At 42.0% G+C, this 22,587-nt stretch overlaps 4 protein-coding genes across 8 annotated transcripts; 1 reads left to right on the top strand and 3 right to left on the bottom strand.

The window, feature by feature from the left end:
* Window positions 1-6: 6 nt before the first annotated feature.
* On the bottom strand, window positions 7-7,782 carry crfb12 (cytokine receptor family member B12). 3 transcript variants are annotated; one of them, XM_035432881.1, is made up of 8 exons: window positions 6,856-7,782; window positions 5,336-5,718; window positions 4,179-4,302; window positions 3,644-3,822; window positions 3,022-3,170; window positions 2,555-2,717; window positions 2,012-2,133; window positions 7-1,467 (listed from the first exon to the last, which is right to left on the bottom strand). In XM_035432881.1, exons 2-8 carry the CDS (start codon window positions 5,394-5,396, stop codon window positions 799-801), a joined length of 1,467 nt encoding a protein of 488 aa, XP_035288772.1. In that variant the 5' UTR covers window positions 5,397-5,718; window positions 6,856-7,782; the 3' UTR covers window positions 7-798. The 3 variants fall into 3 exon arrangements, with proteins under 3 accessions (XP_035288772.1, XP_035288771.1, XP_035288773.1); XM_035432880.1 differs by having other exon boundaries at window positions 5,336-5,474; XM_035432882.1 differs by lacking the exon at window positions 6,856-7,782 and having other exon boundaries at window positions 5,336-5,474; window positions 5,636-6,821.
* Window positions 7,783-7,918: 136 nt separating this feature from the next.
* si:dkey-71l1.1 (uncharacterized protein LOC569883 homolog) lies at window positions 7,919-16,219 on the bottom strand. Of its 2 annotated transcripts, none has more exons than XM_035432888.1 (10): window positions 15,884-16,219; window positions 15,064-15,280; window positions 14,669-14,736; window positions 14,176-14,268; window positions 13,972-14,073; window positions 13,495-13,600; window positions 13,097-13,219; window positions 12,809-12,885; window positions 11,393-11,495; window positions 7,919-11,130 (listed from the first exon to the last, which is right to left on the bottom strand). In XM_035432888.1, exons 2-10 carry the CDS (start codon window positions 15,206-15,208, stop codon window positions 10,991-10,993), a joined length of 957 nt encoding a protein of 318 aa, XP_035288779.1. In that variant the 5' UTR covers window positions 15,209-15,280; window positions 15,884-16,219; the 3' UTR covers window positions 7,919-10,990. The 2 variants fall into 2 exon arrangements, with proteins under 2 accessions (XP_035288779.1, XP_035288778.1); XM_035432887.1 differs by having other exon boundaries at window positions 15,064-15,264.
* A 45-nt stretch (window positions 16,220-16,264) lies between these two features.
* On the top strand, window positions 16,265-18,544 carry ufc1 (ubiquitin-fold modifier conjugating enzyme 1). 2 transcript variants are annotated; one of them, XM_035432891.1, is made up of 6 exons: window positions 16,265-16,413; window positions 16,856-16,923; window positions 17,102-17,165; window positions 17,274-17,350; window positions 18,025-18,115; window positions 18,218-18,544. In XM_035432891.1, exons 1-6 carry the CDS (start codon window positions 16,291-16,293, stop codon window positions 18,299-18,301), a joined length of 507 nt encoding a protein of 168 aa, XP_035288782.1. In that variant the 5' UTR covers window positions 16,265-16,290; the 3' UTR covers window positions 18,302-18,544. The 2 variants fall into 2 exon arrangements, with proteins under 2 accessions (XP_035288782.1, XP_035288781.1); XM_035432890.1 differs by having other exon boundaries at window positions 17,256-17,350.
* Window positions 18,545-19,838: 1,294 nt separating this feature from the next.
* gig2p (grass carp reovirus (GCRV)-induced gene 2p) lies at window positions 19,839-22,331 on the bottom strand. Its single transcript, XM_035432889.1, has 2 exons — window positions 21,809-22,331; window positions 19,839-20,961 (listed from the first exon to the last, which is right to left on the bottom strand). The coding sequence occupies exon 2, from the start codon at window positions 20,924-20,926 to the stop codon at window positions 20,276-20,278; it is 651 nt and encodes a 216-aa protein (XP_035288780.1). The 5' UTR covers window positions 20,927-20,961; window positions 21,809-22,331; the 3' UTR covers window positions 19,839-20,275.
* Window positions 22,332-22,587: the final 256 nt, after the last annotated feature.

The following is a 22,587-nucleotide window of genomic DNA, read 5'->3' as shown; positions in this document are numbered from 1 at the left end:
TATGTGGTACGCAATGTGAAAAATAGACAAGCTTCTGTCCCTTTAATGTGAACACATTTATTTTGCTTTATATTTAGCAATATGTTTATAATATTATATATTTTCAAGTATATTTAGGTGTAAACAGTATTATATGTTCCATATCATAAAATATATCTTCATTTTTTGTACAGTCTAGAAAACAGCACCCTAATTCTGTCCATCTCAGCATTGCGTAATGAATTTTACCAGTTAGCTACAGGTCTCTCAGTAACAAATGCAATGCAAATAATTGCAGTCTCAATCGCAGGCCTTAGGCAAGGAGCCATGTGTAAACATAAATCATTTGTATGCACACACACACACACATTCGCACACATACACACGCACATATGCACACACATACATACACGCACGCACTCACACACACACACACATACACACACGGAGGCAGATCATTAAAATCACATTTTCAATCAGGAACCACAATGCAACATCTTCTCATTCATTATATCTCCTCAGAAATAATTGGATGACATTGCATGTCTTTCAGAAGATTAGGTAAATAAAGGTACTGTAGACTGGCTTCATCAAATGGCTTCCAGGTAAACATTTCCAGTGCAATATGTCACAGCAGTTTTGATACTGATCTTCTGATGTACTAATCCAACAAGTAATTCCACTTTCCAAAGTTCCCCTCGCTTTATAATTTACTTCTGCTAAGAGCATCAATGCAATTTATGTAATGGCACTAAACCCAACTTAAATTGGCCTCCTTCCACAGTCCTCTAAATCCTTCCACTGGTGATGTTTCTCTGGTCACCTCTTTAAATACAACACTGACTGTCCAAACGTAGGTGAGGGGGAGCAGGCAGAGGAGTTGGGCTCACACGAGGTTGGACTGAAGTGGGGCTCATACCCAGTGGGGTAGGTGGAGCTAGGGTCAGGCTCAGCAAGGGTCTCCAGTGAACTGGACAGGTCCCCAGCAGAATTCCTCTGGGACTGACCCAGAAGCTTCGCTCCTACGTCCGTCTCCTCTCCTTCTGTGCTGACACTGTCACTCTCTCCACAGCTTTCCCATGGTTCTCCAGAGTCCAGACACAAGCTCAGGCTAGTCATTGGCACATCCAGGCAAGAGGGACCCCGGTCTAGCTGCCAGTCCCTTTCTCCCAAAAGCGGCCTTGCGCTGTGAGTCTCCCCCTCCAAAATGTCATTCCCCTGCACTTCCTCATCCAACGTCCCAGCATACGGGCAGGGTGAGAGATGTTGCTCTTCCAGTTCCTCCTCATCTGCCGCAGGTAGGGGAAAATCAGCGGTTTGCACCGAGCAGGAAATGGGAACCCTGCACTCGTAACTGCAGTTGCAGGATGACGGGTACTCTTGCAATGTCATGCCACTCCTGAGGGAAGGGGTGATGACACGCACCAAGGGGGACGGAGCTTCAGCTGGAATGGCCATCAAGATCCTGCTAGCTCCGCCAACTACTTTCTGTTCAAGAGAGACACAGCAGTTCCATCAGTGTTGTTTCAGCTAAATTGGCAATTGTCACCGATTTCGCACTGACATGTTTGATTGAAAATATCACTATATCACTGCCATTTTTGCTTTTATGAACATAATAGGAACTCACAAGTAATTGTCTCTTCGATAGGCAGATTATTTCACATTAGATAGGATTTTCTGGCAACCCCAATAGTATCTGTAACTCTGTAAGCTATTGGCCTAAGAATTAAAAAGTAGCAGAGGTCATGAGCATTGATATTTTTTTTTCATTTTTTCATAAAGTCATTGGATGCATCAAGAATATGCAATAAATAAATAAATAAATAAATAAATAAATAAATAATTTTTAAAATATTCATGCAGTTCAAAGAAAAAACAATGAGATTGTGGACTGTTAGAAAGATATACGTGATGTAAGGGCATTAACCACTTAATTGAGATTTATGTCTTCATGCAAGCCATGTGTGCTAACAGGATGGCTGCTGGATGATGATGGTCAGTATGGTAATGTGCACGGTGTTATACCTACCAGTGAACTGGGTGTGAGATCTGATGCCTTCGGCTTCATGTAAATGTACATGGGTGTTATGATGACGCCAATTATGACCAGCAGCAATGCTAAGGTTGCCATACCTATATGCTTCAGTATATCTATGGAACAAGACGAGAGTAAACTTCAGACACGCTTCCCCTTCCATGCTCCAAGTCACTCTCCTTAATTAAAGTTTTAAATGAAAAGTTTCAATAATTAAACTTAATTCTGAAATTGCTGTTCACAAGTGACTGTTCAGACTGTAACAGGTGGCCTATAAATCTAGGTCCACTTGAATTATATGCCTGCTGTCTCAACAAGCTAAATTGTTGCTTATTGTTCAAAACAAAGGTTTTGGAGCTCCATTGTAGTTTTGTTTTAAAACTTTTCCTCCATTAAATGTCATTTTTGCACACTCTACTAATTTATACATTTGCTAAATCTCAGGATTCTCAATTGCTTTGACTAGGCTTCACTTTTCAGCATTTAATGGATATCCTGACACAACATTATGACAGTATGCGTTGAGGCAGCACAAACCTTTTCGCAAACCTGTGGTATTGTCAGGCACGTCCACACACTTCACTGAGGAGAGGTGTGGTTTAGTCTGCTGCTGTCTGTGGATGGCGGAGGCCCTGACACAGTACCGCTGGCCCAGGCTCAGGATTTTGCACACATAGGAGGACTCTCTGAGCATCTCACACTGCACATGTAAAGTCAAGTAAGGCCATTTTCTTACACACTCAAGCATCAACTTCAAAATCACTTAATAGCATCTGCATTTTTTTAAACGCATTTTTACGCACTTTGATAACGCAAAGCTGTTCAAACTTATTTAGGTCCACTGTGAATCAGATCAGTGCACTGCTGACTTTAAGTTTCAGAAAAAACCGTGATTCTAGATATATTAGGTATATTATCTTAATCTGAAAGCAGCGCATCTGAGATGTCTTGCCAGGATGCCTTACAGATCTCATAAACTTGTCAATGGGCACGGCGAAGTTAACCTTTTCGTCATCTCCACTGGCTCCCTCAGAGACCCGGACCTTGTATCTCAGTTTGGGCAGCACAGAGAGAACAAGCTGGGGCATGCGGATGTGCACAAATATATCTGTCTCCTGGACAGACAAATTCAGGGTCGGGGCACTCAGCAGAGCTGTTAGGACAGAGTTAGGGCTGAAATCAGATTCAGATTCAGAGTCACACCATAATCAAAAGCATTCACTCCCTCTCAGAGGGCTCCCCTATTAGACTTCTCTGAGGAAAAAAGAAACTAACTGGGACAGTTTGGCTGGAGGTGTATAGTATGCTTATTAATAAGCTTTCACATAAGCCATTAAGTTATAGCTTTCTTAGTGTAATAGGCAAAAATATCTTCAAATTAAAGTTAACAGTCTGCACTTTAACCAATGCGCTGGAGTACAGAACCAAAACAAGAAAAACTGACTTACTGTCCAAAATCTTACAGTCTGCACTATACATGTAAAATAACATGTGGACATGTACATAGCAATTACAGATGCCCTATAGACATATACTGTATAGAGAGAACAGAAAACAGCAAGGCTGTGTGAAGAATTGTTTCACATTGACAATGGGTTTTCTAATGAAAACGGGCATGAAACTCACTGTTCCCATATGGCTGGACCGTGTCCAGGCTGATCCAGCTGGAGCTGTTCCCACCCCATGAGGCTTTGACCCGGATGTAATAGGAGTCCAACAGGTCATTCATAGTCAGGTTAAAGTTGAGATGGCATGTGGTGGATTCTATGTCAGTGCACGTCTCCAATCGACTCCAACTCTTGCTTCTGTGAAAAAACAGAGAAGGCAATAAAACACTTGTCACACATCTGTACTGTGCTATGGTGCCACTTTGACTATTTCAAAAGTGTAAGGCTGGGCCACAGTCACTGGATATTTGGTATCTGTCTCTGTTGCTCAAAGGGTTTGCGCATGTGTGTGTGTGTGTATGCAGAGAAGTGGGTGCCAAGGCATCCAATATCTGTCACTCACAGACTATACAATGTATATTTGCCTTTGTGCTTATGTGTGACTTTTTTGGCATGACTGCAATTGGTTACTAGTGGGGAGTGTGGCACAGTGGCTACTTATACACATACCTATAATCAGGTCATAACCAGTGTACTGAAGCTTTCAGACTAACCCAATAGGCAGCATTTCCACAGTGTATGTGGTTCCTGGTGGGTTTCCTATACCAGGGGACCAGTTCACCTCACCCCTGAAATCCAGAAATGTCACGCTCAGGTTCTGTGGGGGAGACACCCTGCCTGCAGACAATACAAACACAGATATGACAGTGGGAGGGTGAGAGGTTATTCCATTCAAATACTCAGCACAAAATAGTCCACAAAACAGCATAGCGCTTGGAAAAATGAAAAGACTAATTGTATATTTTAGTTAATTGTTCCTCATTGAGAGGAACAAGAAACAAAGAGCAAAGAAATGGTTATTCTGAGATGAATGATATCATATATATATATATCCTTTATTTAACCAGGTTAAAGTCTCATTGAGATTAAAATCTCTTTTTCAAGAGTGACCTGGCCAAGAAGGCAGCATAAACATTGTTACAACAATAAACACAAGAATACAAACAGACAAGTACAAATCATGCAAATGGTTGCTGCTTTCTTGCTTTATATGTAGGTATCTTGTTAGAAATATATTCTCTTTGGTTTGAGTGAGTTGTTTTGGGGGAGAAAAAGCTTAGTTTGCAGATGCTGGTTTTTAATGTCACAGCACAATAGCTTTAAATTTAAGGAGTAGTGACATAGCCGCATCACCAAAGGTCCACGGGCCTGTGTTAGGAAGCAGGATTACTGAGTTAGCTGGATAACTGCACCGTGTAAAACCAAGAACACTTCCAAACCTGAAATATGGGTTGAAGATGGGTTGCACAGTGGGTAAGGAACTGGGCTTGTAACCGAAAGGTCGCAGGTTCGATTCCCGGGTAAGGACACTGTACCCTTGAGCAAGGTACTTAACCGGAATTGCTTCAGTATATATCCAGCTGCATAAATGGATACAATGTAAAATGCTATGTAAAAGTTGTGTAAGTCGCTCTGGATAAGAGCGTCTGCTAAATGCCTGTAATGTAATGTAATGTAAGTAAAAAGAGCTGTTCCAGGTTTTACTCAGTTATCCTGCTTCCTGACCCAGGCCCCTGCTCTCTTGAAATGATAGAATGCCCTGCTACAAGGTTCATCAGCAACATTGACTAAACATCTCCAGGAAGAGTGCAAACGGGTCATTTGCTCAAATGCAGTTCATGGAAAACACCTCCCGGAGGGAGGGGCTTACCAGCTGACAACACAACGCAGCACAGCAGGCAGGTGAGACCAGTGATGGAGGACCAGCTCATTGGATCAGGGAGTCCAGCTGCCTGCTGTTCCCTGACATCAGCCCAGCCAATGGAGTGTCATGGCAAATGGCTCTCCAGCTTCATGAACAGACAAACAATAGGTATTTTCTTTCAAAAGATAAACACATTACAACATAGATTCAACAAACTTGCATGGTTTTTAATTAAAATGTTCTTTCCCAAATTTCCCGCATTTCTGCTTTTTCTGTTTCTCCATGACTTGGAATCAGCAATTGTACCTCTGGAATCAATGCGACCTGAGCAAGCAGCACTGCAGCTGACATCTGCATGCTCACCTGCGAACCAGTAAGGCAAAGACACCCTACGGTCAACACAGTCATGCAGAAAAGAGCGAAAAAGAAAAAGCATCAATCTAAGGTCAGGTGTATGTCTCACCGATGACAGCTTGTAGCCTACGGGTGTCTCTTATGGCTGTGGGAGAAACCTGTTCTGTGGAAACACAAGCAACGCTTGGACAACTGAACCCCACCCTGCCCCTGGTGGGACAAAAGTGACAAGGCTGTGCTTATGGTGAGCACTTCAGTTCGGGGAGTACTTTCCAGAACATTTTGCCCGACAATGTTTGGTGACATTCTTGTCCAAGTGTCATAGCTGACACCTCAGCCTGATACCTGTATAATTTAATTAGCTTGTGGAGAAATTTAAAGTCAAAGCAGAATACGTAGTCGTGGTATCCAAAGCACTTAGTTGACGCAATCATTTAGCAATAATGACCAGTGTCAATCTGACTGCTGTGATTACAGTGCATATTTTCACAGGTAATTAATGCAGTTTAATAACCTGTGATGGGGAACGTCATGGAAAAAAGCCAGCGAGCTGATTAACACAGGTAACTCAAATTAACACAGGTATTTGTGTTCACTGTCATATCACCCACACGCCACATAGGTGGCAAGTCTAACACCAAAAATATTTGGAAATAATGCATGCACTGCCAAAGCACTGTTAGCTTTGCTTTGTTTTACTTTACTGGCATTTAACGAGTACTCTCATCCAGAGTGAGTTACAATACAGTTTTTACACTTTTTGAAATTTTTGATAAATTACGACCACTGATATCAAAAGTAACAAAAACCACTCTCCTGTATTGCTTTGTTTGGAGTGTACAGTTAGATGCAAAAGTATAGTTCGCCCAATACTGATGCAAATACCCTTAAATTAAAGCTGACAGTCTGCACGTGAGTCTCATATTCATTGTTTAATTTCAAATCCAATGTGCTGGAGTACAGAGCCAAAACAACAAATCCCAATACCAGTCCCAATACCTTTGCATTTAACTGTATGCAGAGACAATGTTCCTGAGCGTTAAAAGCTTTTTGACAGACAACATAAAAGATCAAAGGAGTCTGCCAGGAGAAGAGAAACGGAGGAAATCTCTCCGGAGTGGATGCAGAAGTGGAGCCCCTCGGGGGGAGGGGGGGGGAGACGTTAAACTCACCTGGCTTTGCAGGCTGGGTTTCGCACCGCTCCGGCCGACGTGCTGCTGTGTTTGCCTTCCGATCGCGTCTGTCACGGGGGCCGGACCGCGCATTCCATAGAAACTGTTTGTACAGTCAATGTGAAGGAGTGGGAGGGGCAACAGAAAATTTGCATGTGGGTTGGCCGTCTCGGGCACGACAGCTCAGAGTCATCCCTTGCCCTGGGGGGTGGAATGGTACCGGAGAGCGTCACCTGCCCGGTTTCGGCAGTCATCAGCACGCGGCTTACGCAGCGGGCTGGGCGCAGGGCCCACGGGCAAACGCAGGCGTGCAGCGTGTGCTGAGGCTCCTCGAGCAGGACACGTCAGTGTTGTTGTGTGATTCACCGCAGGTAGCTTTTGCGCTCCTTTCAGGCTTATTTTTACACCCGTGCGAGCAGGCTATGAGCGTGTGGTTCCTAAGGAACCAAAGCCCCGATGAGACACAGGCAGACACACACAAACGCCTCCCCCAATTGCTCCCCATCCATGGGGCCGTACACACCGCTTCTTATATGCTACCTTTTTCCATGCACAAGGATGGAATCAAGAGATTCCTGTTTCCCAGGTTAGACAACCCCTCCGAGCAGCCAATGATGTGGGACTACTAAGGCAAACATCACCTGTTGCGCCTCGCTTTGTCTGATGTACTATTTTTGAGCTTCAGCTGTTTCATGCCTTTTGAATCGCATGCCCAGCGGGCAAGGAACCAACAAAGCAAGAAAGGCAGCAAAAGAATAATCTGGTGAGCTCTCTGTCACAGATTACCTTTATTGTATGTACACATACAAAAGACACACTACTGAAAATGAATGCTCCAGATCCATACAGATCATTGTGTCCCCTAAATACAGCGGGTGGAGGAAAGAGGGTGTATGAAGTTAACTCAACGTGTAAGCACACCAGACATAATATTTCCTGCATCTACAGTCGGCAAATTTGAGATAATTTTATTTACTGTTGCGCACATACAGTAGCGCATATTTATTTTCTATGTTCCATGGACTACTACTGCCAGAGCAAAAAGACACACACCATATCCAAATAAATAACTTTCATTTATTAGTTTAAAATATTTACACGTCCATCACAAATCATTAGTTAAACCTTAAGTGTGGCCACACATTCAAGTTGTGGTGCAAATGCTGAAAACTGGCCCACTAAACATCCATACAGACAACCAACTAAAACTTAAGGTGTCTTAAAATTAATAATAAAATTTATTTGGATGGGGGGGGGGGGGGGGGGGGGGTGACTCAACCATTTAAAATGTGTTTACAGGGATTCAATCTTCGTGTACTGAATCAGTCCGCCTTTCTCAAGAAGGGTTCAGTCAGTAATGGAGCTCGCCACAAGCGCTGAGACATGCCAGGTTCGGTAGGGCTTCGGTTTGGTATGCTTCCTCACATTAGCACCGCAGCACTGTGTTCTGCTGCTCCCACTGACGCACCAGACCCTCACAGGGGACCGGCTGACATCAGCGAGAGGTATGTCTCTCTTCCCTCCAGCGCAAGCTCTGCTGTAGTACTGCGTGGCTGGTAGAGCAAAATGGTCGTTGGGGGAATGTGGAACAATAACATTAGACCGAATGGCAGGTTTAAATATTAAAGCATCACACAGGCATGAATAAATAGAACACAACACCACTTTCCTAATTTTCCTGATAAATTTGCTTTGCTAATATATCATTTTGTAATCTATTAAGTTTCATGATTCTGTTGACAACTATTGTTATGGGTATTTTTTATTTGTTTTTTACAGTATTTACCTTCTAGTCTTTTTAAGTAATTAAAACTCTACCAATGTGGTGTTCCTTTCGTATGAACGGTCATTATGCAATCGATTGATTTGATTAGTTGATGAATAGACCACTTCAAAGACCGGCCATATATATATATATACATACCACTTGTTTGTAAATCACACTAAAACCGCCTTTTTATTGCGGGAGAACCAAAACATGTTGACTTCAAACAATAAACATAGGCTATGTACCAATAAGTCTGGTTTAAAATAAATTGAATATACTGTATACTGGTTAGTGGGATTATATTAGATATCTTGTATGTATGGAGTACCTCAAAATGTAGTTTTCCACTGTAATATTTTTAAAGTAAAATACATAAATAAACCGATGGGCTAAACTGTACTTAACTTAATGTTTTTGTTTCCAGAATGAGCAACATAAGCCAAAATAAGTTGCAAATGCAGCATGTCCACTGGCCTGACCCTGAGTCCGTTCTCAGAAACACAACTGGTGCTTATGCATTCAAATTTCCATGTTACCATAAGCAACTTTTTATTCCCATTTTTCTTTTCTCCCTAATCCCTTAAACTGGCACCGAGGACCTATCTTGTCACTGACATGAGTGCAGCAAGCGGCATCCAATCAAGCAGAAGCTGAGTAATAATGTGAGAAGTGCAGAGCCAAAGGGAACCCTCTCTGAGCAATGACACGGCAAATCACATGCTGCCCCATGACACTCCTGGCACAGGTTCACTCAAATTCATACCCAGTCACTGAAACCGCCTCAGCTGGATTCGCTACTTGAAAACCTCATTATCATTTAAGATGCCGCTTTAACATGCAATCAACTTGAAATGTACGTATTCTGGAGGACAATACCATGACGTATTACATTGTCAGATACCGGTTGAGGGTTTTGCCAGTCATGCCAAAGAGCACTCGGACACAGTGTAGGCAGGTTTACAAACAATCAATGTGGATGACAAAGCTGGGACGCTGAACAGATCCAGGAGTCACCAACAACTGCCCCCCCTCGCTTTTCCACACTCAATAGCCCATTAAAAACATGGTACTAATTAAATTGTCAAGTCTTATTGAGCTAAAACATATCCAGTACTTATTTGATCCCTGTTGATCCTTTATATGCAAGATCTGGCAACCTGACATCATAAATAATTATTGCACTAATTTATCCTATTCTACAGCCAGACATTTTCAAAAACATTTCCCCACATGGCCTGGAAAATAATAGAAGTTCTGGTAAATTACAAAAGCAAAAAAAAAAGCAGCAGGGTGTAAACCACAAATTTGCTGTAGGCCTTAGCAAATAGGTGGGTGGGACCATAACACAACAATCCATTTCAGATTGATAGAGAGGCTAGATGGTTGTTTACCCTCAGGAACACATAACCACACGAATAAACACTCTCGTGTTTCCTTGAAGCTAAAGTTACACCAAACCCTATAGGTTACCTGAAACCCCTTTCAATGCCCTTTCACACAAGAAGTATTGAAGTAAACACAAGAAGCTGGAACCATTTAAAATACCTACTTTGTTAGGCACATACATCCTTACGACAATTTGCATGGATTCTGCATGAACTGCGAGGAATTCGTCCTAGGGTCCGCCTTTTAACTTTCAGAGGACCATGTGCACTTCACGGTCCAACTCAAACAACAATTTGCATGGGTTCTGCATGAATTGCGAGGAATTCGTCCTAGGGTCAGCCTCTTAACTTTTAGAGGACTATGTGCACTTCACGGTCCAACTCAAGGAACAATAGGGGCGGGGATCGGGAATTCACACTGGCTTACTATAAACATAGGAAAAAAAAACGAATTAAATGGCTACAAAGCTCCGCTTCATGTACATAGAAGTGCGGGGATGTGGTGGGGCACAGGGTGGCGGAGTGACAGCTCAAAGGGGTTCTCCTGATTGGTCCCTGGCTGAAAGCCTGGACGCGCTGTGTCCTTTGGATGTGCATTACCCTGCAGTGTCCAACACAGAGGGCACCTTGCAAAGGTCTACTTAAGAAATTGGGCTGGATAGCAGGCACAGTCTATAGCTCGCCATTAGAGAAGGCCCATTATCGCCAGACAGAGCCATACCACATCTCCATCCCCCCCACCCTGCCCTGCCTGCAGACCATAGACAGCCTCCCTGGTAGTTATGGGGGTTAGGGACAGCAGGGAGCACACTGAGGGGCATCTAGGAAGAGCCCCAGGAAGAGGCTGTGGGGCTCCATTACACTGGCCCTCTAGGGAGGGAGGCACCGGGCGTTTTTTTCACCAGTCTTAGAGTACACATTGGCGCTGGCCTGAGTCTCACAGAGGCTTGGCCCCTCTCCTGCCCTCCCGTGCCGCGACGGCCTACCCGACGTTCACCCCCAGCCCGCACTGCAGCTTGTCTCCACGGTGATTAACGAAGGCTCCCATGATTAAGGTGGCGGGCAGTGGGGACAGCCGCTTCTCCAGGACGCCGCCGATGATGCACCGGCTGTCCAGCATCCCTACGGGAGGAGCATCAGTGCTGTTAGGGCAAGCGGATTCCAACGTGACCACAGTCCAATGTGTTGTCTGCAAGCCGCAGAACAGTACGCAAGTGTTCACGGTTAAAATAGTTCCTAAGTATGCAAGGGCTTGTGGTTAAAATAGCTTATCATTTTCAGACAATGAAAAACAAAATAAATCCCCTTGCATTCTAACTGCAATCCTAAAATGCAAAGGTGTGGCTGGGAGATTAAGTGCTTATGAAAGCGACGCCGCCCTTACCTCTGAAGACCATGTTGGCTTCAGGAAGATCCATCTGGTAGCCAAAGGAGAACGTGGTCTCCTGAGTTCTGGTGCTCGCCTCAAATTCCACCCCCACCTGAATCTGAGGGTAAACATAGCACTTTAGCCAAAGAAAATTTTTGAGTAGTTTTCAGAAAAATACACCAGTAATAAAAGTGAATTTAGACTGGGCAGTTGTTGTAGCCCACAAAGAAAAGGTGTTGTGGGTTCCTCGACGGTGTATCCAGCTTCAGCACTGGCTCAGAAGTACTGCGGGGCAACAGAAAACAAGGAAGGCATTCCTGCCTCGTTGTTCAACAGTCATTCTGCTGGTAGATCAGGTGTGCGCAGTCAGCCTGTATCTGCTGAAATACAGTCTGCTTTTAGCGCAATGGCTGCACAGCACAGCTGCAGAGTCAGAAGAGACAGCAGCTGGCAGCACATGCCTAGCTCACCTCCACCGCGCACACGCTAATCTACACGCTCCTGAATGGACGAAGGACATCACAGTGATATAAATGTAAATCCCTCAATGAAAATAATCTATACAAGTCTGGCAAAAAGACAAAATAGGCGATTAAAATGTTCAAAAAGGAAATACAATACATTGCTTTGGGCAAACTAGCCCCAGTGCTATTCAAGATAGCCATAAGTATGTGGACACTGACATCCAACATCTCATCCAAAATTATGGGCATTAATATGGAGTTGTTTCTCACTTTGCTGCTATAACAACTTCCACTGTTCTGGGAAGGCTTTATGCTAGATGTTGGAGCATTGCTGCAGGGATTTGCTTCCATTCAGCCAGAAGAGCATCAGTGAGGTCGGGCACTGATTAGGCAAATAGGTCTTACTCACAGTCGGCTTTCCAAATGATCCCAAAGGTGTTAGATGGGGTTGAGGTCTGGGCTATTTGCAGGCCAGTCAAGTTCTGCCACACAAATCTCGACAAAACCGTTGCTATATGCCCGGGGGCATTGCCATGCAGAAACAGGAAAGGGCCTTTCCCAAACTGCTGCCACAAAGTTGGAAGAACAGAATCGTCTAGAATGTCATTGCATTAAGATTTGCCTTCACTGGAACTAAGCCCAAACCATGAAAAACAGCCCCAGAGGGTACCAAGGGGTGTTCCAGACACGTTTGGCATATCGTGTAGGCCTGGCACAATGCTGCACCAGCCTGCTCTGAGAATCTCCCATATCAGTCCCTCATTAGATGACTGAACTGTTCCCAATTTTGTAATAAGTAAAACCTTAATCATACATCATCTGATTGCTCCTCAGTTTCACTATGAATAGTGATGCTGCCACATAGACAATGACTCACTGATTTAATGACAAATGCACAAGTAGCCATTTTAACCTCCTGCAGTTCCCAGCATGCCTGCCTGAGTCACTGGCTGTATGACAAACATACCTGTTTATTGGCTCGGTGGTAGTAGCTGGCATGTGCACCTCCTTTACCTGCATTCAGTGTTGCCACCCAGTTTGGCCCTGATGAAAATCAGTTCCCAGATAAAAAAAAACACAGAAGATAAAAAGTGACAATGGCTTGTTGTCACTCATTATTTTTCTTTTTTGACTAAAAAAATATTTAAGCGAAGACAGTAATTCAATGGAACCCGCTCCGAAAATGAAATTATTCTAAAAATGTTTCTATAAGCTAAAAAAAAAAAAAAAGCTTTTCCCAGTCAGTGTCTTTTACCTGAATACTGGCCAGCCAGTGTGAGAATGCCACCTTCTTCAGCACGACCGCGGTGGTATACCAGCTCCCCTCCCAGGACCAGCTGTGAGGACACACTCTGTAGGAAGTGTGCCACCATGATCACTGTCCACAGGGAAACAGATACAATGCAAAAAACATATAAACACATGCACACATATGCACATGCCCAACAACAAAGGATAACTATTAAATCATTAAAATTTGATTAAATTGGACGCAAACACAAATGAGCATCTACAGAAAATATATAGGCCTGCTTGATTTGCATTAATTTGCATTGCTTGCTGGTCTAATGTGTGTGGTAATTGTGTGTATGTTTGAGGTTACTTTCTGATGTTCAGCCTTGCCACTACATTGTCCAGTGGCTTGGGTCTCACCAGATTCTCTGAGGATGTCCGGATTTGCCAGAGTGACGGCCGCAGTGAAGTCCCGCCCTCTGTACTCTGTCTCGAACTGCCAGGTCACAAACTGGGACTGCTGAGTCTGAAAGAGAGAGCGAGAGAGAGAGAAACACAGCCAGATCATAAGGGAGGGACCATGGAGTGAGTGATGATGAGAGAGGGAGAGAAAGGGAGAGAGTCCATGAGAATGATGGGGAGGGTGTAAAAGACTGAGCAAGAGAAAAAGAATGTGATCTTGAGAGTGAGACAGCGAGTGAGGCACCGTGTGTGAGTGAGGGAGAAAAATGGAAATCGTATACAAACAGGAAAGAGAGAAAGACTGAGTATGGGAGTGAACCTGAGAGTGTGCGAGAGAAAAGGACAGAAGGGGTGAAAGTGGCAGAAAGAAAACACAAGAGTGAGGCTGTTTGAAGCAGAGAAAGGGAGAGAGCAACAATCTCAGTTAAGCCTAACCTGGAAGACAGCCTTGGCTCTGATTCGTTCACTCAGGTGAAACAAGGAGTGTGCGTTCAAACTGCCCGAGGAATCCATTTCACCAATCAGCATGGGGGAGTCCTGGGAAAGATTTTAGGTAGTTATATAGATGAATAACAAATCCATTCACACAGCCAGATTACAATTCAATTTGTCTTTGTCATAGTACGCAGAGAACATTACCACTTCTTTACTGTCAGTGTCCGACTGCAGGTAAGAGACATGGAAGCGATAATTTGATGGTGCCACGGCACTTAGATGAAAAGTGTGGCTGACCTAGATGCAAGATAAATGAATTATGGGTATGTGCTTAATAATACAATAATAATTTACTGTACATGCTGAGGAAGACCAAAATATTGGCTTGACAAAAAGAATAAAAACCAGAAAATAGGCAGACTGCTAAAATTTTATTTTGAAATGTATACCATTCCATCAATGGAGTAAACTTAAATGTGTCAGAGAATTTTGAAATCCATGCGCGATAGACAGATTTTTAGCTCAGTTTGGCCTGATATACATTAAGGGAACAGCTGAACAGTTATCGCTTACAATATTCTGTGTATTCTATATAAGTCTAGAAGGTTTAATCCTTGATCAGTGATAAAATCTAGAAATTAAATAGATCCCTCACCATAAATTAATTGCTGAGATAATCTATAAATTGACCCCTCACCTTAAAGAAACTACTGAGAGTCTTGTTCACAATTAGTTTGACTCCTTCTGTCTGCTGTGGAAAGACATCTAAAAGTAAAAAAGTAAAAATACAAAGATCATTTCATTGTCTGTCTCCCCCTCAACATTGGATATTCACTTCACGTCGACAAACAATAGCGTTTTTTTTATTTGTCCATTGTCATCAATCTTACTGCAGTTAAGCATTCAAACAAAACAATTTTGTAAGGATCGTAAAAATGTATCTCTAAAAACATGAATGAAATTGAAATTGCGTTTTCAGTCAATAGCCGGACATCAGCTCTATTATTAAATGTAATCAAATCAATAGATTTGGGCTAGAATAACCTTGCAATGTTTTTGGTTCCTGTTCTTCTGTTTGCATAGAACACGAACCTTTACATTTACGGTGCAGCTCGTCAAAGCTCCCGGGGTTTGGAAGGCGACCATCCCTCCTATCCCATCGGGAGTGGGGCCTGTCCTGGGGGAAAGGTGAGTTCTGACGCCCTGGGCGAGAAGACAAGGCCAGCACACTGCCCATGGAAACCAGCAGGGGGCGGAATAGACACTCGTGTTTTCTGCCTGACCTACCACCTCCTGCAAAACATATTTGCTAGCAATGCAAACTCAGAATTAAATGGCATGCGCACACTTACTAAAGTACCAAATGTATACATCAGTATAAAAGCCTCTGCATCTCCACGACGATGCAGAAATAAAAATCAATACTTGTTCGAAAAGGTTTATACCCAAGCACACAGAGCATCCGAAAGGTAGTCCTATTTCTTTAAGAGAAAAGCCATATTTTGCTTTATAGCAAATAAATGTCTTAATAAATTGTAATATATAACGTTAAAATATAACATTGGTAAGAGTAGTTTTGAACATCTGAATTAAAATGAAGGGCACCGCTGAAAGTCAGTCAATAGTTATTATTATTATTATTATTATTATTATTATTATTATTCACATTTGTATTGCAGCATCAGCAGTAGTGCCGGGAGTAGTCGTATCGAGCTACTATCTGGCCTTGTAACGTCAGTAATAACGTAAGAAACAATGTGGTGATGCTCGTACCTGCATCACCGGTATCTGCCGTTATTACTGCTACAATCGGTAGTTTAAATTCCACAATCAATGACAGATGCCGAAGAAATGCCAACCCAAATGCATGATGTAAATAAAATAAAATACAGTTTGTTGGCTTTCTACTTACGCTTAGGTCTGCTACAGCCCAAATATCAAGCACATAACAACAACGGAGATGATTCTTCACCAAAGATGGTATATGAATTAGATGCTTCTGTATAAAATTGTGTAACGGAATGTGCAATTCGACTTCACTCCCCCGTCGATCGTCACAGAAATAATTCCCCCTAGAAAATGCCAACGAAAATATTGTTCCGCTTTTTTAGACACAACTAAAAAGGAACTTGCATGTTTTTAAACATTCAGGTGCGTCGTTTCGAAGACATGTCTATGTGTAAACCTGCACTTGTAGTCTATATCATCCTGGTTACAAAACAAGTATATACCATCTTTATTTACGTTTTGTCACTTGGGCGGGGATAGTTATTTTATGGTTGGTAGACGCTGCACCGGATTTCCTTTTCACGTTGCAAGATGGCTGATGAAGCTACTAGGAAAGCGGTGTCAGAGATACCGCTTTTGAAAACCAACTCCGGTCCGAGAGACAAAGAGCTGTGGGTGCAGAGGTTGAGAGAGGAATACTTAGCTCTTATTAAAGTAAGTCAGAAACACACAATGCATTGCGATGCTTTCGTGTCAGTCGTAGTCACTTATACGTTTCATAGACACTGGCAGCTAGGAGGCTAATTTAAAGAGCGAACTTAAGCATGATTAGGTGTGTTTTAGCGGAGAAATTATGTTTTTGAATGGGAATTTCGTAGAGTCCGCGGACAGCAGGACATATACTTATTTTAAATGAAAGAGAATGTTGCTGGTTGCCATCTCTATGTCAATATCATAGCAAGTTGCAGCATATGTTGACTCAGCGCCACTATCAAGCCAGCCAAGCATTATTATCTAACTTTAGCTACGTGTTCATGATTGACTGAGTAGCTTCAGCTAATCTTAAAGTTAAACAGATATTCCGACGTCGGTTAATGCATAACGTTAAGTGAACACGATGTTTTATTTTTGCATCACTGTCTTCTGTCATCTACAGTATGTCGAGAACAACAAGTCCGCTGATAATGACTGGTTCCGTCTAGAGTCCAACAAGGAGGGCACCAGGTGAGTTCGGCATTATGGGCGATTATATGCCTCCGATGATGTTTTTAGACATAAGTTATATTGAAATAGGCAATTGTCACAATCTTACTTGTATATATTACAACATTTACTTATAGTATGTTTAATGCACTGACGGTAGAGGGTTCCTGTAACAAGATCATTTGTGTACTTTCTCCAGGTGGTTTGGAAAATGTTGGTACATTCATGACCTGCTGAAGTATGAGTTTGACATGGAATTTGATGTAAGTGTTGGAGATGGTCATGACACGTGGTGACTAATTCTGTGTTTTATCTTAATGACTTCATGTTTTGTTCCACCTAATCTGATTTAGCTCCTGTCCCATATCCAGATCCCAGTCACATATCCGGCAACAGCCCCTGAAGTGGCCATCCCAGAATTGGATGGCAAGACAGCCAAGATGTATAGGTCAGTGTACTTCACTAATGTATAGTAATAATGTGTTTGTGTATGTGTAAATTTTTTCCTTCATTCTTCTTTTTCTTTTCACTACAAGGGAAACCATAACCGTGCACATATTTGTTTTGTAATTTTGCCATTTGGAGCCTCAAATTATGATCTGCCGTTCTACTTATTTGGGGGAAACTGCCTTAAAGGGCAGACACTCATTCGTCATTACTGTTCATCAATTTATTAAGGCAGTCATTTCCTTGCCCTGACATTTAAAAAAAATATTTGGCCATAGCTGTAGAGTGCATACATAGCCTTGCTGGAAACATTTTATTGTGGTCCAATATAGGAGTAAACTAGCGTTGGTGTATCTGACTTGTTAAGAAAACTAAGCCAATTGGGTGATTGGTTGGAATAAAAGAAGGTAGACACGCAGGCAAGAGATTCTTTTATAACTGATCGATTATAGTATAGCTTTGTCTGCAGTGAGATTGTATGCACTGTCACAACATGAATATAAACTCATTGTTTTAATATTGTTGAATGACAAGAGTTTTTGCCATGTCAAATGCATCAGTGTAGGTATTTTCTATTGACATTATTGCAATGTTGACATTCATTGTAAATAACTTCAGTAATAATTGTCATCACACTGTGTTAAAATTTGTTCACTTTATTTTTTGTGGTGAAAGGGGAGGGAAGATTTGTCTTACTGACCACTTCAAGCCCCTGTGGGCCAGGAATGTGCCGAAGTTCGGGCTGGCTCACCTGATGGCTCTTGGGGTGTGTAGATTTAACTGCACTCATACTCACGCAATGCAATTTAAATTCAGACGCCTGTTGGCAGAAGCATTGAATTCTGTTGATCTTTCCCTCCACTCGCAGCTGGGGCCCTGGCTGGCTGTTGAGATACCTGACCTGATTGCGAAGGGACTTATTCAACACAAGGAGCAACAGAACTGCAGCTGAGGCTCATGGGAAATTGCCTTCACCGGTAGTGAGCAGGCGAGGGAGAGACTGATCATCATACCTTAGCTTCCCCCTGGCTGTAGACCTTCCCCTCTGATACGAAGCCCTCCTCACCCCAACCTTTTCATATTCAGTCAAAGGATTTAACACTGAGCATGAGGGAAGACAAGGAATCTCAATAACAAACTGATCTTAACATTTCTTTCCTGGGAAGCTACTACGTCATATATGTATATATGTATATGTGTATATATATATATATATATATATATATATATATATATATATATATATATATATATATATCACTTCCATTGCCATACAGTAAATTCTATATGGTTTGGGACCAGTATAACATGACACACGAGGAAAGTAAGTTATCGCTCCCTTAATGGTCACCATACTGCCCCACAGTTTAGAAATGGTAGAATGTGTCACCCAGTGTCCTGTATAGCTCATTCTTTTAACCCATTAACGGAGAACTTCATGGGAACATGATTTGTTTGCTACATGGCGCGGATCATGAAAATCATCATGCAACTGTCTGCCCTGTTACAAGAAACTAAAGCTTCATTGGCCTTCCTTCAAAGTTATCACTGTATTGCAACGTAAGGGAATGAAAGTATTTTTGATGTTGAGGAGAAATATAAAAAATGCTGAACTGTTGTGAGATGTGGATGTCTCATTAGTGCTCATTCACACAGTGTGAAGGGAGTTCATTCACACAGTCCAGTGGAAAGAGCTGTGGTTTAGTTAAGTTTAGTTTAGTTTGAGGGAAAAGTTAAAACAGAACTGTAAAATGCAGTGTCTTTCCTGAGGATAACACATTAAAGTATTAAAAATACTTATTTCCAATGTATTCCTCAATGTTATACACCACACAGAAGACATAAAGACAGTTCCACACTACATGAAAATGTACTATAGTACATTAACAATAAGCATATGCAATATCCCCAATAACAATTAAAACATTCAGGATAACCATCGTACACTATCTAAATAACACACAATTAATTAGGGACCTAACCAGACCACAAATTAAATACAATGCAAGCCAGTATTGGGACCATAGACCGATTGGGATGCACTCCCAGAGTTGTCGAGCAGTCCCTTTGAGAGAATCAAGGGCCCTCCGAAGGAACCAGTCACATTGCCATTAGTAATATCCCACAATCCAACAGGAGCAAATATGAGACCATCAATCTTAGAGTATGTAATCCATCCATATTTTCTCATGTAGAAACAAAGATAATATATAAAACATGTACTGCTCAGTTATATGGAGAATCTGTCTGGTCTTGCAATTTTACGAATGTCTCACCCTCACTAAGACAAAGCATTTCATCTCTCTGGCTTTTTCCAATTTATCCAAAAACACTTTTCCTTAAAGTTATGCTCTCACATTTATACATTTATACATTTATACATTGTGCATTACATTCTTAATTAGATCTTAATTTGTAATCATAAACCTAACTACATTTAGGCCTATTTGTACATATTTATAGCCTTCACAAATGACAAACTCATTTTTTTATAGCCTTTTTTATTTAACTATAATAAAGTTTTCAAGTTTTTAAAAACACATAAAGTACATTAAGTCCAGCAGTGACCAGCTTGGCAGTTGAATTTCAGGCTGCTTTTATAAAATAGACAGTTTTTCCTGATGGCAGTGCCTATTACTGAGATCACAGGTTTATTTAACCAAATTTCTTGCAGTAAGACAAATTGGCAACTTACGTGATATATTCGTAAATCAAAAAATTCAGCCCTTCAGAGGTAAGCAGTAGATAAAGCCTAAAGCTTGGCTTCATTGTAATGCCTTACATTTTCGTTTATATTGCACAAATAGGAGAGAAGCTAATTGTTTCACCTGATAAAACTGTAATAACATAGGTTACTCTTCCTGATTCAGAATAGAAGCATTAAGGATAAGAAATGATTTGTATCTGCAACACTCTTCCCCAGCTCTCAGCTTCTGAACTGGCATAAATGTTTGTTCATGAAGATGCAGATGTTTTCTCCACAGCCCCAGCACCTCTCCGTGGCGTGAGCGGACGTCGCCTTCTTGCAGATCTGGCACGGTCCCCCCGAGCCCTGACCGTTGTTGGCGGGTTTGCTCTTTGCTTGGGCGATGAGACCTTTCAGTTCGGCAAGAATGGTGGTGTTCGGTGCCAGGGCGATGTCAATCACCTCAATGCGATTGGGGTCCCAGACGCAGTCCTCTTCCAAGCCGCTGGGTACAGCCCGCATGCCGCAGTTCGGGGGGACCCAGGCGGTGTCGTAGCCCTGGCTGTGCCAAGTTTTCTGCATTGGGTGGTTGTCTGTGTTGATGCGCTTAACTTTTCCCGTGTCCACACGCAGCTTCAGAACAACCCGGTCGTTCACGGAAGAATGAAGAGGATAGCGCTCAGCTTTCTTCTGGTTGCGACTGATATACACGCCCGGACCCAGCATGCCGTCGGGAGACTGGCGGAATCCCTGTTTTATGATGTCACGGGCAGTCTGTACTTTAGTGCCGTGATACATGGTGTAGAGCTTGCCCGATTTGGGCTCTTGTGCTGCCTGTAGGTGCTGGTCGTCATCGTAAGTCACCTCCCAGCCGTAAAAGTCGAGGGACATTTCTGCTGCCGTTTAGGATGCCCGCTTTGCCTATTCTGTTTCAGTTTTTGGGGAGGAAAAAATAAGGTGAAAGGCGGTCAACACGTTTGGTCCTATGTAGTAAAATGTTAGAAACCAGTAGGCTATAGGAAGCACCGAACTGAGCCCAGTGATATTTACCAGTGTCGCGTTGAATTATTCGTACAGCCTATCCTACGTTTTAGGTAGATTTAGGTTCACGTTGTTTCAGATAAAAAATAAATAGGCTATAATAGGCTACATTAAACTGATCCTGGTTTAAACATACGTTTGGGTGCCACTTGCAGAATATATGTCCCTGCAATTCCTCTGCTGAACTTCTCTGGGCTACCTACATTCCTAGGGGATATGGGATGTCACCATTATCTTCATTTAACATGAACCTACCGAAAGAGAAACTATAGCTATAGCCCATGCCTGCCTATCAATTCAGAAATAACACAATCAATAGCTGGAGAGGATATATAGCCAGCCCAACTGTATCTATTGGTTCTCTTGGATGACTGGTTTCCAAATGATCGAATTAAAAAAATAAAATAAAAAATTGTCTCAAATGAACTAAAATCAAAACGCAAACTCGGAGAGTGAACTAGGGAAATGAGCATAGATTTCAATCACGCTGTATTCAGTAATTTTATCGTTAAAGATGACTGTTGTACATGTTCAAGGTGTTCATTTTAAGCAGAATATGACCACACACACACACAGAAATACAAAGAATAAAAAACACGCTTTTTTCAAGTTGCCTAACTTAGACTTCGGGTAAACTAAAATAAATAAATAAATACATAAATAAATAATATAATCCAGTAGTAAATAACCTATTTTGTCGCTTGTTTGTTCAGTTCTGTGAAGACCACATACCTTGTTTGCGACAGGCTCCCAGCGAGTCCGAGAAAAGCTTTCAGTTTCTTTTCTTCTGCAACCGCCTTGGTCTGAACTGAATTAGGCTAACCAAAGGAGAGGAGGCGGGATGCAGTGATAAAATGTAGGCTAGTTCACAAATCTTTACTGCATAAATTTTTTTTACTGGATATACTGTTCTTATTAGCTGAACAACACAATGTGAATAAATACGACTTATTTATGGTTGCTGTGTCAATAAAAAAGCTTTTCACAGATCGTATCATTTGTAACCCACATGACTTAAATTGAGTTAAATTAACTCAAAATTGGTACTGCAATCAGTTACTTGAGAATTCCTGACTGGGAGAAACAGAATTTGAATTAATATTGATAGTGTTGGTATCTGTAGGCTACTGTAAGCCTATGTAAATGTGGGTTTTTATTTTTTTATTTCATTTTATTTTTTCCACGATGGTGTACGACTTAAACGTTATGGGGAAATAACCGATTTAAGTTAAACGTTTATTCGCTGCCAAAAGGCAGGCTAACAGCACAATGTACCAGAGACTGTAAAAAATAGATATGAACTGTAGCCTACATCACGTGCCTGTGTTTTTTTCTGTTGGTGTTTCTGAAGCAAGAAATCTAACTTCCCTTGTGAGCGCAAAAAGAAACTAAGGAACGTGGGTGATCAGTGCAACCTAGGTGTCAAAGTCCAGTACCAGAGACTGTATAAAAATCTACCCACACTGTATAAGTATTTATGTAGTTCATTGCTAGTATCCAAAGGTCCGCCT

The sequence above is a fragment of the Anguilla anguilla genome, chromosome 9 (assembly GCF_013347855.1).
Source record: "Anguilla anguilla isolate fAngAng1 chromosome 9, fAngAng1.pri, whole genome shotgun sequence".
NCBI classification, from domain to species: domain Eukaryota; kingdom Metazoa; phylum Chordata; class Actinopteri; order Anguilliformes; family Anguillidae; genus Anguilla; species Anguilla anguilla.
Note: the sequence above shows the minus strand (reverse complement) of the source record. Positions and strands in the feature narration are given on the sequence as shown.